An 18,351-nucleotide genomic window follows, 5' to 3' on the forward strand; every position below is an offset into this window, starting at 1 on the left:
GAAACGAAAGAGACCAACCCTTGAAATTCATTAATTGCGTTATTGTTATAAATCAAAAGTTGCATACGAAAAGGTAATTGTAAAATCTAAAGCAATTTAGCTTAACGGACACGTTTTTTTCTCAAGAGATGGAAATTACTGAAATATAATATATTGTGTCCATGCTTGTAGCATCTATTCTATTGTTTGTTTAACATTCCAAAAAAATGACTTTGTAAGCAGTTTAAAAGATGGGAATGGGTAATGAGTAGCCCTTCTAAATGAAGTAACAAGAAGATCACCATTGTCGTACATAAACTGCATTTCTATAGATCCATATTGATATGGCTGATCAAATATTTATTTATGATTAATCCAAGTCCAATAGTGTGTGAATGGACACTGGTGAAAGGCCAATATACCAAGCACAAATAAGTGATTTATATTTTTTAATGTCGACTAATAAAATGAACATTGACCACAGAAATTAAGAGAACATCAGGGAAACTAAGGGAATGTTCTGGAACGAAATCAGGGTTCACGCTTTCTTTTTTACTATGTCACGGTAATCATACAGCCTAGATCAATGAAACATGCTTTTATCATGCATGTTAATTGATTTAAAGTATGAAATCACTAGCAACAATATAACATAAAACACAATAAGGAGCCTGCACCAATCTTGTTTTCCTAGGAGTCTCTTGATTTGCAGGCATGCTGTATTATTAGTAGTTTCTGTTCTAATACCTAGCTTACTTTCATACTTCAGTCTTGGCTCTGCATATACATATACATATCTTGTCTTGATCAAATCACTATTCTGGACAACAATATATGACCCATGAGCAGGAGCTTGAGAAGAGCTATCATTTACTTTTCTTAGACTCTGCCCACTTTTATCAGTGTAAAAGACTTTCTCACCCTTTGCAATTTCACAGAGTAACACATACTGCAACTTTTTCCCAAAACATGAATCTTTCCATCCCTCCTGTGCTTTGGAAAAGCTCAGGGCAACGTTGATATCTGTAGAAAGATAGGTGCCTTCACCAAATATGGCTCCATTTCGCTGCAATGTTGTATTGCTCAGGTTGAGCAAACCTACAAGAACCATATGTCAGAAAACTATTTTGTCTTCAATACAAGAAAAACAATCAAGGGCTCCACCATCTGAGACAAATAACATGCAGCTTTAAAAGTGTGCTATGCAACTCTTTCTTCTAACACATCTACACAAGATTCTTCCAATGCTAGTATATACTGAAGGTTCATGTAAGAATCATTGGTGTTTGTAATTTAAAATGAAGTTAGTACAAAGATAGGAAAGTATAAGTGCATATATCAAAAGACAAAAAGTAAAACATGAAATATCCAATCTTCACTAGATCTAATGAAAACTAAAGACTGACTTTTACTGAATAGGGCAGGCTTTAGTTCCATCCAACACAATCATAATACAAGTCAAAATTAGACATACCACATCGCAAGATACTGTGAAGATTTTCAGCCGATGTTCCATGAAAAGCAAACATACTCCCAAAACTCGATTTGATTGTTTCAAATTCTGTTTTCAGGTCCTCTTCATTTTTTGTCCCCTTCTGAACCTGTTGATAGCATAACATTTGAAGGTTACTATGTATGCGAAACCATCCAGAAATCAAGTTGTATCTCAATGCTGCAACACGTGATAATAATAAAATAACACACTACTGATTTTTTTCCAAGCACGGACAATTTGAATACAAGATAGGTTACATAGTTTTACGCAGCTCACTTTTTTCTGACAGTTGTCATCTTGTCAAATAACCTGCACATTATGGGCTCTTCAGTAGCAAGACAATGATCTTATGATTTGGTACCAATTACAATAATCCCAAGATCAGGCAACTTCAATACATTCAAATGCAACAAGTTGCAACATTGGTCATACAAGTTCCATTGTCCCCACCTACAAGTGTTCTAACTCATTAGTGTACTAATCTAAACATTTTTTTGACTGGTAGAATATTGTGTGGATCTAAAGAGGCATTACTCCTCAGCTTCTCTTATAAGTTGTATATAGCTTCAGGCCCAATTCCATAGTGTTCACAACTTTTAAATTTTTATTCTTTCCTCTAACAGATTTGCACACCAACACAAAGAATAAGATTTATTGTTCACACAAATCGGTTTGCATACTATTTGTTGGTTCCCAAAACCGTAGATTGGAAATCCAAGAGTTTGCCACTTCTCCAATAGGATTCCACAATCAGTTCTGGCCAACGAACGAAAATCACTTTGATTCCCCTGCACTTCAGGCTCCACTACACCTAGGCGAGTAGACCTTCTCCTCGAACCTAATCACTTTGTTCAAAGCTTTTCTATAGCGAATTTAAGCTTTGGACTTCTCTGGCTAGCAAGGTCCTCAAACTCGATCAAAATAAAACTGAATGTTGAGTGCTTTAGAATGGTTGAATATTTTGTATAATGTTTGTCAGTAATGGATTTCATGCTTGTAGGAAGGAAGATATAGATTTTCTAACTTCTATAATAAAAAGACCAGTGCCTCTACTCATTCGGGCAACAGAGTCAACCTCAGTGAAGATTTTCACATACAACTTTATAATGTTCTATGCACTTATACTGCCAACAATTAAATAATCAAGATGCGATAGATCAACTGTATAAGCAATCTTAAATTAGTCCAGATTGAATTTTAACTCCTCTAATAAGGAGACAAACTGGACATAGATACAAAAACAATTTGATATTTCACTATATCTATGATGATCACATTTAAGATGCTAAATGACCGTGTCCACTTATCAGACATTTAAATTGTACACAGAATTCCAAAAAAATTACAAAAGACGAATCATCTGCAATTTAAATCTCCATGCGATAAAAATAAACAAAAAACAAAGGACATTTTATTTTATTATTAAAATAAAATAAATGAATTCAAATTACAAAATCATATTGAGACTCATCTTTCCTTCCATACATATAAATATAAAGTACTTTCTCTTGAGAATATGGATGTTCGAATATGTCTTTCTGCTTGGTTCTATATCTCCCTTATAATCTAAATAATATAGAGACGTGACTTTTCAAATGAAGGGTCATATATCTTTTAAAAATAATTACACATTCTAATTCTAATCGCACCTCTCCATTTTCTTAATTTATATCTTTGGGCAAAATAATCATTGTTAATTCTATTATCGGCAATCACTTTGTAATTCCTTGGCTCTTGACTTCTACGCGGTCATCGAACATACATTCATATCCGACCATTATCAAATATGGGAAACTGGTTTGAATCCATCGCCGAGCCCTTGAAAGCACATGCTCTAGATTTGAATATAGACATCTCATCACTCATTTATAGATATATGCACATCCCATTTGTACCTATAGGTGAATAGAACAAATGATGTCTAGGTTTCCACCGTGTTTGAAGAACTTCAAATTTTGTCGGGTGACATCCGCAATCATCTTTATATGGTCGGTTTGAAAATATTGAATGCTGGGTATACTCATTTTCTAGCTACACAAACTTTGTCACATTCGTTTCAAGCAATTCCTTTGAAATAAAATCATTGCTTTTGTCGTGGACGAATAATCATTTGCAGTGTCTTGTGGGGTCGATCCCTTTTATTGTGCAATGAAGCTACACTAAACACCTTGCCAGTAACGTTGATACTATTCATGGTAACTGGTCTTAGTTACGTTCTTGACTACTCTCATAACCTTTCAATGTTAGTACACTGGCATCCTTGTCATTGTTTGGAATTAGTCTTTCGTCCTTAGCCTTCCATACTTAGAATATGTAGAAAGTCTGCAAGACTGTGATTAACAATAATTTGTGAGGAACTTTCACAAGCTCTAACTGCCCATCCAACTTCTTCAGTTATTTCTTGCCTTGGCATGAACCTTCATGTGCTGTGTGAATTCTTCAACCTCTACATGTATGTGCTTGCCATCTTCCACCTTAAGAAAATGTATGAGAAAATGTATGACACTTGTGGGAATATCTAATGCTCTGCTGAGAATGGCATCTTCCCTAATAATCCATTTGTTGAGTTGCACACAAACTCTACCTGTGCCATCGCAAGTCCCACTTCCTAGGCTTCTCAGTAATTAGACATTTAAGTAGAATGTTAAAGATGTGTGAGTAGAATTTTAAGATTTCAATTTGAAGCCCCTTTCTATTTGCAGATAATATGTAAAAGTGTAATGGAATTATGTATCTGGTTTGTTCAAGAATGGATTGAGTTAAAATATGTTGAAGAAAGGAACAAATTGACTAAAAAACATGGACGAGCAAATTATACATTTGGATGTGATCCAGAGCTACATGGCTACATGGCTGAGCTGGAATTGTATAAAACTTCATGTGAAAATGATGGCTCTTTTAGAATTGGTTTTACATAAGACAAATGGTGTATGAAATTGGAAATGTAACTTGGAGATCTAAGTGGAAAACATATCATAACTAATCAGACATGAAAATTTATCCTATTGGCAACAAGCTAATGATCCAAAAGATAAAATTGATAGTGATATGGGTAAAAGAGGGTATATAAATGGAGACCCTAATTTTATAAATTAGGACTCCATTAGTGGCTCTTGTTGGGGACATATGCTCCTCATGGGCATAATAAGACAGCAGCTATCTCTGGAGGAGCAGACCGAGCATCCATGCTTAACATGATGCAAGGTGAAATTGGGTGGCCCTGGGCCCCCAAAAAAGTGAACAATGCTTCTTTCCTCTATCAAACACCTGATTTTGAGCATAGCACAACTTCTTCCTCACTGAATTGGATGCATCATCCTTTTCATCATCTACAAGTGTATCTTGATGTTTGCTGAATGGAGGATCTCTATGCATGAGAGCAGTCATACAAGCCTCTAGATTAGTCTTCTTTGTTTGGATGTCTTTTTGCATGCAATATGCTCTACCAACATACTTTAGATACTAACTCTTCTCACAATAATGTTTTGAAAATGAATCATATTCAAGAAGCATTACTTCTCTTTCATCAAGAATTTGATCAGATAGGACACATGGATAATTTTCAGGACTATCCTTTGATGCAATCCCCTCATTATGCCTGTCTGATTCTGTATCAACTTCACATGTTTTAGGTACTTCCGGCTCATAAGATGAACTAATGCATGGCTCATTTTCTGAATACAACTCATGAATTTCATCAACTTCCTTATTAAGCCTGCTATCTTCATCATGATGCTGATGAACTTGATTGCATTGGAAATCTTCTTCAAATGATGGATTCAAGAATACAAAGAAATCAGACATATCTTCATCTGCTTCCCCTTCAAACAATGGATTCATGATCATAGGGACTTCATAGATACCTTCATGGGAACTTTTGTCTAAAATTTCCTCCTGTTCATATGTCGCATGCTGCTCTATTTCATCTTCGCTATATGATTCCTGTGAATTACAATCTTTTTCATTTAGCACCTCCTAATTGTGCATTAATCTATCGACTTGCCCACCATGGTGAATTGAGAAAAAATTTGGACCATTTCTTTCAACATGCTTCTGATACTCTAGATCTAACAAGGCTGAAATTTCTTCCACACTGAGAGAATCCTCATCCTCTTTTTTGCATTCACTGATATTTGTTGTCATACAAGTATCATCATAATCAGATTCTTCCTCAAACTGTTCACAAATTTATTTTCCATTCAAATCTGAAACATCATTTGACTCATATGTTGCTTCAGTCCTGCACTCATTCTCTTCTGCAAACAGTTCATTATCCATAAGCTTGAGAAAGATAAGAAACTGATAATTATACAAGAGACCTAGTTCTCGCATCCTGTTGAGAAGATCAGATGATGGAGGTTTGTATTCTGAAGATATTTTTTGATAGGCATTAAACATCCTTTTCAGAATCTAAAAACTGCAACCAGAAGGCTTATGCATTTGTGCCATGTGGAAGCATTATCATGGTCATCATTATATCTGCCTTTCCATGTCAATCTCTGGATCATTATTACCCTTCCACGTGTGCAACATGGATGCCACTTGTTCTTTTTTCATCTTCCACATCATCATGAGGGAGTAACTATCCACCCCTACTTACAATGATTAGTCCTTTTTGGTGTGTGGTGGTAGTAGTTTTTTTTGGATTGAATTTGCCTCAAGATGCTTTGCCAGATCATGGTGCTTTTCCTTGAAGGATGTGGGTCTCACATGTTCATTGATTGACTTGACTGCACCTTAGACACATGTTGCATAGGCAGGTGTTTTTTGAATCCATTTCCATTTCGAAACTCGAAACTGATTACATCATTGGAAAAGTCTTCAAAAGATCTAATTTAGTCCCTTCACACCATGCCTTTCAAAAAAATCAAGTTAAGGGAACATAATTTTTTAACCCCAAAATCTGCTCTGAATGTCTTTCAAAATGCAAATTGCTTGAACATAGAAAACTACCGAAAAATAATGATTTTTGTTTTTTCTCATTCCTGCTTACACTATCAGTTATGCACTTCCTTGGATCTCCTTCATATTGCTTCGGATGAAGGCTGCAGTAGATAAAATCTACACATACAAAAAGCACTTGCAGGTGAATGTTTAACAAAACTCAAAACTATGTCCAAACATAATCACTCCCTTACTCAAATTAGCATGCACCATGCCAACATTTAAGAATCTTTAGCCACCGCCACATAATTGCCTAGAAGCAGGCAGCCAACACATAAAAAATGGATTCAACCTCATTCCATCAACTGTATCAATTTTATGCCCCTAATGCAGTGCATTCAAGCCTCCTACAACCCACTTATGTATTGACTATTGAGGAAAAAGCATAATGAAAACATGAAGCTGGCTAATTAGATAGAAGACCTCTAGAACAAAACAATCAGCATTTAAAAGATTGGAATCGTGGATAGGGAAGACAAAAGTTCTTGTTGATCTGGATTTTGTGACAACTCCACTGTGCAAAATAAAATACCAAGTATTATATTCTCTCTTTAACAAGGAAACCTCATGACTACAAACTAGTGATTTTGAGTTGGATATAAGTTTATAACTCAATGAATGTGATATGTTTTGTTGGTAATCACAAAGGGAGTTACACTTCATTTAATGAGACATCAATTTTCTAATGTGAATGATTTGGCAATGCAAGCTTTTCAACTACTTCTAATGTAACAAAGAGCAAAAAGCAGTGGATTTAGAAAGCTAGGCTAATCCTATCTCTAATTCCACCCATGCAAGACACTGTTGATGATGAGGTAAAACTTAACCAATCCTTGCTTCACCAACTTCAACAACTACAAATAAGAGGGGGATATCTTTCAACGATGCATGGATGATTTTTAAATTGCTAGCATTCATTCAAATACCCAATTCTGGTGCAATCCATTAGTACCAAAAGATTCACTGGGACTCACCAATAGAAATATATTTCATATTTTATACATCCACTTAACTACTTTTATTCAACATAAAAAAGTTCAATTCCAACTGAGAAGTATGAAACCATGCAACACTCTAAAATAATGCAAATAACTCACCATGAAATCAACAATTAATCTGCAATAAATTTGGCAACATTATTTCAACAATTTCACCAAGTCTCTCCATTTACAAATGAAAAAGAAAGCCTTATAGAGAGACCTCAAGTACAATGAGTGGCTCAGTTGATTCAAGATCAACAGCCCAAATTAATCTAAAAACCCCTAATTAGGGTTAGTTAGAACCACTGCAGACCAGCATTAAATGCAGACCAATGAGAAAATTAAATTGCTTTTGAATACATATCTTCTTGAGGATGGACCAATGACAAAATTCAATAGGGATAAAACATTAAATGCACTCCTCATGCCACTTGGATGAACCACAATGGTGAAGACGAAGATGTGCCACCTCAACATGTTTATGTTGTAATCTTTACTTCAACTCTGCCTCCTCATCCTCTTTGCTTAATAATTCCCTCATTGAGATGTTCTTGAGCTTGTACTTGGAATAGGCATAATCTTGATGTCCTGGCCTTGATCTTTCTTCATGAATTTGAACTTGACTTGCACCTAAACTCTCTTTATTCAATGAGATGTGTATATATGCAAATCAATAATCACCCTTGGTTGAGGTTTCCAACAAATTTGGATAAACATTAAATGCACTCCTCGCGCCACTTGGATGAACTACAATAGTGAAGAGGAAGATGTGCCGCCTCAACATGTTTATGTTGTAATCTTTACTTCAACTCCACCTCCTCATCCTCTTTGCTTAATAATACCTCATTGAGATGTTCTTGAGCTTGTACTTGAAATAGTCATAATCTTGATGTCCTGGCCTTGATCTTTCTTCATGACTTTAAACTTGACTTGCACCTAAACTCTTTTTATTCAATGAGCCAACAAATTTGGATATACAACATTGATCATCATAGTATTTCTTTCTTCGTCATTTAAGTTACGTTGTTGCAATAGTTCCTCCTAGCTTTGGGATTATCGACTTTGATCTTGAACTTCCATCTCTAATTACCAATCCTAGTCTTTGTTGCTAGCTTTGATGAAAGACAAGTGACTTGCCTTGTAGATGTTTCCATGTCCTTGATATTGTAATCATGAAGTGATCGACCTTGAACATCACCCTTGCACATATACTATATATCCCCAAGCTTGCATTAAATATGAAATGAAAGAAAACATTTCAAATCTAAGTCATGAAACTAAAAGCAATATGAAAGAACTTTTTAAAAAAATTGATGAAAAAATTGATTGGATCTTAAATTGGATCTTGGATTTGGATGATAATTCTTGAATTGTAGCAGGAATAAGATTTCTTCCTCTCGCCAATAAGTAGCTTGTCATTAACCTGAAGATTTTGTTTTTTATTCTCTGAATTTGCATCCAAATTGATTCTATATTATCCCAAATTTGCCTTCCAAAATCTAGAACTCATATCCCTGGCCTGGAAATTTTTCTTTCCAGGTCTAAATTTGGTGGGAATCTGATTGTAATTCACCTCTATTTGGATCTGATTCCACCTGGCAACATTTAAACCATCTTCCCTCAAGCCTGCTTTTCACTCCTTGATATCTGCTCTATACTTTTGATAAGTTCTCTGGGAAATGAATTGAATTGCAATTTATTAAATAAGATGTCTTGGGTTCCTTCTTTATAGGCAGCCTTCTCAAGGTCATGACCATTTGGAGATGAATAAGGGTCGACCCAGTCTTGTAAACTAATTTTATTTGGAAGTTAAAATCATGGCCGAGATTGGATTCATTTCATTTTATAATTCACTAAACTAATTTCCCTGGCTGACCACATCATGCTATTCAGATTTTTCTAAGTGTTGGGCGATTGGCCTTGTATTTAATTTTGTTTCCATTTTGCTAATCATCATTTTGCCAACTTGTTTTGCAATTCAGATTTCTTGCACAATTTCGTAATGCAATTTGACTTCCTTGATAATTTTGGGTGATTGAACTCCTTGAAAACCCCCAAAATGGAGCCCAAGAAATTGGGCAGACATCTAGGCTTACTTGGGCCTGGAGCTCCAACTCAAGATCAAGTTTTAAAATTTGTTTCAAGTGTTCGGTTTCATCACTTGATTGAAACTTACATGTTGCTTGGAATGCTTGGGATCAAATAAAGATTTTACCAAATGTTTGAAATTCTTTTTGTCATCACAAACTAGAGGTAACAGTACAAAACTTTTTTAACTAAGTTTTGCATATCTTTGAGATAATTCACTATTTAATTGGCCAACATTGATCAACCATTCATTCCCAATTCGTGTAGTGAATGCTTTTACTGAAGGCTTCATCAAGTCCTTTTCATTTTTTTATTTTATTAGCCTTTACTTGATTTTTGAAGCCTTCAAAGTCATTTTTTGCATTTTCAAGTGTTTGTTTAGTTTTCTTTAAGCTTTTTGTTTCATTCAATCTCTTGCTTTCAATTTTCCCTTCAATCTGGTATATCTTAGGGCTTAATCAGACTTATTTATCAAAAGATATAACCATTTAATAAATGGATGTTATATTCTAATGTTGAGTTTCACTTTTTGAAAAATATTACTTAAATTCACTTTATGTGATGTTTTAAAGTTACTTTGTGACTTAAATTTATCACTTAAGTCATTATAGTGCACTTTATGTTATATTATGACGTTGAGTTGTTTTTTGTTTTTTCACTTAAGAGACTATAGTGCGCCATATAGTCTAATTTAATGTTGAGATTTCCTTTAATGTATTATTTGAAACGTTTAAGTAAAAGTTGTTTATAAATAAATATTTATACGTAATATGTAAACTATATATAATGAATATTCTATTTGACCCATTTTAAGTGATATTTGCTCAATAATCAATTAGACATGTGCTAAATAGGAAGTTGTGCAATGCAATAACATGTCTTTTTTGAAATGTGTCACATGCAAGAGGCAATTGCATCTAGAGGATTTTCCTCTTGCATGTAAATGCAAATGACTAAAATATGCAAATGCATCTCTAGAGTGTGATTTTGGCTTGTCCAACCTAAATGCATGAAAGTTGAAAGCATATTTTAAAACATGCAACAACACTTGAGAACTCCATTTGCACTTGAAGGCAAAAATAAAACATGTCATTGCATCCATAGAGTGCATTGGATAGATATATTTGACTGAGTAAATAAAAAAGCAAAATTTAAAACATGCATTTCCATGAGAAAAGACATTTCCAGCCAAAACGTTACATGTAAAAGCCCTTCCAGAGTGCAGTTTGCACTACCAACTCACTTTGCATATGCATTTAGCTCATGCGTTTGACTTCCTAGGGTGCGATTTTGTCTTTAGGTCAAAAATGTTGTACTTAGAAGGTAAAATAAAACATGTTTTTGCATCTCAAGAGTTTGTTTTATCATTGAGAGCACAAATACATGCGAATGTCACATGTAAAGGCCCTCCAACCGTACATTTTACATCAAAAGTCTTAAATGCATGCATTTGCATCTAGAGGCCACTTTTTGACTTATGGATGCATGTAAATACTTCAAGAACCACAATTTTCTTCCTTCCAGCCAAAAAAGGCCTAAGTTTGGCTTTCTAGGGCATGTTATGCATTAAAACACCCAAATACATGCATTTTTCAAAAACATTTTGCATGTAAATGAGTTTGGAGACCACATTTTGGCATTTACAATGCAAAAACGCCCATGCTATGGGCTTTCTATGTCTGATTTGCACCAAAAATGTAGGGGTTTGCAACAACATCTTGGTCTTTCATGCACATGTTTGCCCTTGGAGACCACAATTTGCATTCGAAGTTTGATTTTTTCAAAGGCTCTTAGTTGTTGTGTAACAAATGGATTTTCATAACAAAATAAAGGTGATCTAAAAAGAGTTTTCCTCAACTAATTATTGAACAAAATATATTGCATTCCTCTTCATGGGACATTAACTGCTTTTAACTATCAATGATTAATTGACATCATAAAACTCAACTAAAATAACTATAATAATGATTAACTAAAGTAACTATAATAACAATCAATTGAAATAACTGTAACAATGATCATCTGAAAATAACTGTAATAATGATTATTTAAAATAACTATAATAACAATCAATTGAAATAACTGTAACAATAATCAATTATAATAACTGAAATATTGATTTACTATCTTTCCTTGCAGACAAGTAAAGTAAATCCATAACATGAAATGGAAAGAAGAACATACAAAAAGTATCTAATAAATCTTTAATTGGTTGTGCAAGCCTCGGCTTTCGGCAAGAGAAGTATTCACCTAGGCTTAACCTCCCAACCTTGAACCATATTCATCCCCACACACTCTATTGAATAGAAAGGCCCTCCCTACCCCGGGATCAGGCTTGGGATACTTTTTGTCCAGCCACCTGAGCATTCGGGTGTTTAGAATGTTCGCAAAGTTATGGACGGACATGTCTGAATAACTGGCACTACTGACATCAACTGATCATAGATGGCAAACATGCCTTTAACGACCTTGGCCAAGGTTATCTGATGGGTTCAATGACCCGATCGCCACCGCTCAACTTGACAAGAGGGAAACACTAGTATGAACAATCATGAGCTATTAAATGAAATTAATTTACAATTGTTATGTCATGTCTGACTTTTATTTCTATATTATTGCAGATTCCATCTCACCTCTTCACTTTTCCATGGCTATACAGTCGGTGAGTCCCAGGTCTTCAAATCTCAGAGCAATCGGCTCTATCTATTGATCCTTAACTGATATAAGAATATTATATGTTTCCAGCGTATCACATTATGTGATATGAGGAATGTAACTTTAAGACTAGCAGAATAAATATCATTTGATTTTGACTTTCAATGGCATAAATAAAATATGATATCATGTCATGGATATTTGGCTTTTATTCATCATAAACAGTTCTATCCTAGAGAGGGACTAACCGATGATATTTAAACAAAGATGTTTTGTATCATAATCTAGAACTGTATCTTACTGCTATAATATTCAAAATGTAGTAATATTTGATAATAAAACATATTGCAATGCTTGGGATATGGACAACCACATAACCTGGTAAAATTTGGAAATAAAACCGAGTCTTGTTGAATGATAATAATCAACTCCTTCATGGAATAAATCTTCAGGTGCCAATCTCAATGTGATTATCAATTACGTGTTCAGCAAAATATCAATGAAAAAGGCAAATCATTGCAAGCAAAATACGATAGCTATTAGGTGGTATATTGGAGTGATATCGTGTGATATATGTAGAGGTATTGGGTGATATGTGAAAAAGAAATCGGGTGATATATGAAAAAGAAATCGGGTGATACGTTATATGCTCATGGTCTCTCTCGGCTTCATTAAATATGAAATATTCGAAGTCTCTTTGGCTTTCAAGAAGCCATAACATATAAAGAAGAGACTTGGCTCTTGATAGCCAATATGCCAAATGTGCATTTTGGTTTTTAGCAAGAAATTGAATAAATATGGAAAAAGATTTGAAAGTTATAAATCAAGGATAATTATAATATATCTCTATCTACTTGCACGTAGATGTACTTATGAGGTGGCATCATATTATTTATAAAAATAAAATTATGGTGTCACTTTTATTCTTATATCTATGTGCACGTACATAAGGTATACATTATAATGATGTGGTGAAAAAATTAATCAAAAACCATTTGAGGTATGCATTATTTTTAATAAAAATAATTAATGCTTTAAATGTTTATTTAATAGCTCATGCGGGTCCATCGATTGTATCCTCATGTTCAAGTCGCTAGATCCTTACTAAGGCAATTAAAGGTCATACATATCAACCTGATAATTGGACTAAGCTAGTATCCCATTCCATTGATCCCATTTAGCAATGCTTCTCCCCTTCATCTTCTCCATAAATCACCCGTGCAATATTTCCACAATAATAACAAGTTCCATAATAATATTTAATATAGATAAAGAATTTAATTATTAACCATAATTCCAAAATCAACTGCTAATCATCATATGACAAATAATGGATAACGACCATCTTCATTAAACAGTTAACATAATGAGTACAACAGATATATTTAACTACCCTCTTCACATGATTATGAAAGAAAATCCATTCAATCTGATGGTTATAAATAAATTCAAATTTAGGTCAAAATTTCGGATGTAACATACCCTCCCCCTTAGGTTTTTCATCATCCCCAATGAATATCACAACAAAACTTAAAATTAATATCTATTCAAATCATTACAAAAAAAATTAAAATTCAGGCTCTAGCCTTGGAGAAAAGATGAGGGTTTTTTTTGAAAAATTTCGTGATAATCTTCCCACGTAGCATTATCCTCTACATACTGATCCCACTGGACCTTGTAGTAAGTCACCTCTCGATTTTGTAAGCGTAGCTTACGCACCTCAAGTATTCTGAGTGGTTCTATTTCCACCAACCCTGGTTCTTGCACCTATAATAAGTTCCAATCAATTATATGATCATGATGATTGATGTATTTTTTAAGGTATGGCACATGGAAGATGTCATGCATCCTTGCAAGAGCTGGTGGTAGGGCAATTTTGTAGGCTACTGGGTTCATAATTTCCAATATTTCAAAGGGTCCCACATACCTTGGGGCTAACTTGGCATTCTTACCAAACTTGATGGTACTCTTCTGAGGTTTTACTCTTAATAGCACCTTTTTCTCCCACTGAGAATTATCTAGGTGTTCTTTTTGCATCTGCATAACTTTTCTATCTGTCATTAGCTTCTTTCAATCTCTGAGAAATTTGGATTATTTGTTCTTCCATTCCTTAAGCATTTTGGGTCCAATGATAAATCTATTCTCCAATCAATTCCAACTCACAGGAGTTCTACATTTGCAGCCATATAGAGCCTCAAAGGGGGCTATTTTAATGGTGGATTGATAGGAATTGTTCTAAGAAAATTCTACCAAGGGTAAATAAGTTTCCCATTGGTATTGCCGATCCATACAATTAACTCTTAAAAGATCTTCTAATACTTGGTTTACTCTTTTTGTTTGACCATCAGTCTCAATATGATACGCTAAGCTAATGTTTAGTTTAGTCCCTAATGCTGAAAATAATGTTTGCCAAAATTCGGAAGTAATCCTAGCATCCCTATCTAAGATAATTTTCTTTGGAACTCCATGTAATTTGAAAATCTCCTTTATGAATTTATGAGCAATTTCTAGTGCTCCATCGATTAGATTTCCTGGTATAAAGTGACTAACTTTTGTCAATCTATCTACTACTACTAGAACGGTGTTGTGTCTATTCCATGTCATAGGTAACCCTTGTACAAAATCCATGGAAATTATCTGCCATTTCCATTCTGGTAACTCATTTGGGTGCAAAAGACCAGCTGGGTAATGATGTTCTACTTTTACTCTTGGCATACTAGGCATCCTACTACAAATTCTATTATTTCTCTTTTCATTCCTCTCCAAAAATATAGAAGTTTTATATCTGACAACATTTTAGTCACTCCAGGGTGTCCTAAATATGGAATTTGAATCAGATTCTTCCAGAATCATTCTTTGAAGTTCACTTTTGTTGGGTATATAAATCCTATCATGATATCTTAACAATCCATCCTCTTCTATCCTAAATCCTGAATACCTGGAATCCTGTGGGTCTTTGATGAGAGCTTGGCTTATCTCTGCATAAAATTCATCATGCTCTAAATGTTGTAAAATCTGATCCTTTAATGTAAAATTTATAATAGCCATAGCGGATATGTGTCTCCTTTTGCTTAAGGCATCTACCACTTTGTTTTCCTTGCCCTTGATGTAATTTATGTCAAACTCATAGTCTGCTCGAAATTTCAGCCATCTCTTTTGTCTAGCATTAAGGTTGGGTTGAGTAAAAATGTATTTTAGGCCGTGGTGATCGAATCGAAGATCAAAAGGTTTTCCAATCAAGTAATGTCTCCACATTTGGAGAGCATGTACAATAGCTGCTAATTCCAAATCATGAGCGGCATAATTTTTCTCGAAATTCTTTAATTTCCTAGACTCGTATGCAATCACCTACTCATCCTGCATTAGCACACCCCCTACTCCTTCCCCTAATGCATCAATTATGACAATGAATTTCTTTTGTGGGTCAAGTACTCTTAGTATGGGTGTCATAATTAACTTTTCTTTCAAAAATTCAAAAGTTGATTGACATTTTTCAGTCCATACAAACATCCTTCCTTTTCTCTGAAGTGATGTGATTGGATAAGCTATCTTGGAAATTTTTTTGACAAACTTCCTATAGAACCCTGCCAATCCCATGAAACTTCTAACTTCTATCACATTTTTAGGTATAGGCCAACCCTTAATTGCCTTAATTTTTCACGGATCTACAGCTATTCCCTGAGCTGATATAATGTGTCCTAAATAATGGATTTCCTTTTGATAGAAAGCGCACTTAGACAATTTTCCGTATAATTTATGTTCTTTCGGCCTTTGTAAGACTTTTTCTAAATGTTTTTGATGTTCTTTCTCATTCTTCGAATAGATTAGGATGTCATCTATAAAGACCAGTACAAACTTATCTAGACAATCATGGAATATGCTATTCATTAAGTTCATAAAAGCTGCTAGAGCATTGGTTAACCTGAATGGAAATATTGTGAATTCATAATGCCGATACCTAGTTCTAAATGCAATTTTGTGAATATCTTCATCCTTAATACGAAGTTGGTGATATCCTAACCTCAAATCAATCTTTGAAAATACTGTAGTGCCGTTCATTTGATCAAAGAGGTTGTCAGTTCTAGGAAGTGGGTACTGATTCTTGATAGTAACCTTATTGAGCATTCTGCAATCTATGCATAATCTCATAGTTTCGTCCTTCTTCCTAACAAACAATACTGGGGCTCCCTGTGGTGAAACACTAGGCCGAATCAGTTTCTTATTTAACATATCCCGCAATTGTATTTACTACTCCATTAATTCAATGGTGGTCATTTAGTAAGGTGCTCGAGAGATGGGTTCTACTCCTCATAACAAATCTATGGTAAAATCAAAGACTCCAAATGGAGGTAAACTGAGGAGTTCTATGAGAAACACATTCTGATAATTTTTTAGATAGGGATGCTTTTCTTTAAAAGATTCCTTTAATTTTTCTCTGATTTCCCCATCCTCAAAAATGTAGTCATCTCCATATGTGGTGTTTATAGGATCTCTCATATCTTCAACTCTTACTGCAAAAATTTCACAGCCTTTTCTTCTACATTTCTTGAGTTGCATGGCGGATATCTATTTTGATTTAATTTCATGTTTAATCCCTTTAATGCTTGCAGGTTTGCCTTGGTCATCCAAACAATCTACAATTTTAGCAAGACAATCAACCTTGGGCTTATGCTCACTGAGTCAATTGATGCCTATAATAATATCATAAGACCCAAGAGGTGCTACATACAAATTCAATTCAATGGAGAAATTTGGAAAATCAACCCAAGCCTTAAACAGACACTGCTCTACCTTAACCCTTGACTAGTTTGCATACACAATTGTCCATGGTTTTGCCATAAAACTAGATCTCTTTGAAAATCTACTTAATAGTGTGGGTGATATAAAACATTCAAAAGCTCCAGTATCAATTAAAATAGAAACAGGGTTCTTGTAGATCTTACCCGGAGTTTCGATCGGGCCTATCTGTTGTTTTGCTTGTCTATTATCAAGCGCTGCAAGGATCCTTTGCTAATAAACATGTTACTGTTATGGAAGGGGTGGTCAGCGTGACTAATTGGTGTTGGTCTTGATAGGGCATTTATTAGCATAATGATCTCCTCCACAATTGAAACATCCTGAAGGAAGCCCCTTCTTTTCACTACCCTTATTATTCCTACTAGTACTGAAATTACTTTTAAAATCTTTGATTCCATTCTCTTTTGATTCTGGTTTGCTAAATTTATAATCCTTAAATTGTTTCTTCTAAGATCCAGTATTTGTACTTTCTATATTCCAGTTTGTTTTTCTTTTATTATCCCAGATGGAGTCATCTCTCTTGATTTTATATTCCTATCGGATAGCCTTCTCTAGAGCTTTTTCCATGGTTCAAGGAGTGAGAACATCAACTGCTCCTCCTATTCTATTATTCAAACCCATGATGAATTTTCTCACTTTCAGATTCCTATCTTGTTGGTATGGTGGTACATACTTCAGTAATCGGGTAAATTTCTCCCAATACTTGTGTATAGTCATATCTCCTTGCTTAAGATTTTGGAATTCCAGCAACTTTTGGTCATAAAAGGTTTGGGATAACCAACGATTCCTAAAAATGGTTACAAATTTTTCCTACGTAATCTCAGTGGTTTTAATGTTTAACTCAACCTTGGTGTTTCCCCACTATGCAGCAACTTCTCCAGTAAGGGGGTATATTCCCCAAACTACTTTTGAGGTTACCAATAAGTTTATAATTTCAAAGTATTGTTCCATTTCGGTTAACCAAGCATCTACATTCTCTCTAAATTCAAAACTAGCAAATTTGGGTGGTTTAATCTTCTTAATATCTGCAGACAGATCACTCACTATTTCTTGTTTCTTTTTTTTTTCGGTTTGAGTGGATAAAGCTTGTGAGGTTTTCTTGTTGTGTGCAAAGACTTCTGTCTCTGTTCTGAGAGGAGGCAAGGATTGCATTTCCTCTTGGTTCTGCCCCATCTGAGCTGCCCTCTCATTCATTCTTTTTTCCATATTATCCAACTTCAATTGCGTTTCTTGCAAAATCTAAAATAATAAATTAGTGGATGATTGTGTGTTATTTTCATGGACCATGTCAGAACCTGCAATGTTTTCATTGCTGCTCATTTTGTTTGTTTACTGGTTTAACATGGAAATTACGAAAAAATGATGTCAATTTGTTGTATATATATATATATATATATATATATATATATATAT

The 18,351-nt window shown here is 34.5% G+C and overlaps 1 protein-coding gene across 4 annotated transcripts in view; it reads right to left on the reverse strand.

Annotated features, from left to right (window-relative positions):
* Positions 1-398: 398 nt before the first annotated feature.
* The window catches only part of LOC149534209 (uncharacterized), an 80,716-nt gene continuing 62,763 nt past the window's right edge, over positions 399-18,351 (reverse strand). For all 4 annotated transcript variants that reach the window (XM_089805492.1, XM_089805491.1, XM_089805494.1 and 1 more), the window contains 2 exons: positions 1,454-1,580; positions 399-1,077 (listed from right to left, as the gene is read on the reverse strand). In XM_089805492.1, the coding sequence (XP_089661618.1) occupies positions 563-1,077; positions 1,454-1,580 (642 nt within the window). In that variant the 3' untranslated portion in view covers positions 399-562. The remainder of the gene's footprint in view (positions 1,078-1,453; positions 1,581-18,351) is intronic.

Source organism: Cupressus sempervirens, chromosome 10 (assembly GCF_028749045.1).
Source record: "Cupressus sempervirens isolate cs-2001-9-10 chromosome 10, ASM2874904v1, whole genome shotgun sequence".
Classification (NCBI taxonomy): Eukaryota; Viridiplantae; Streptophyta; class Pinopsida; order Cupressales; family Cupressaceae; genus Cupressus; species Cupressus sempervirens.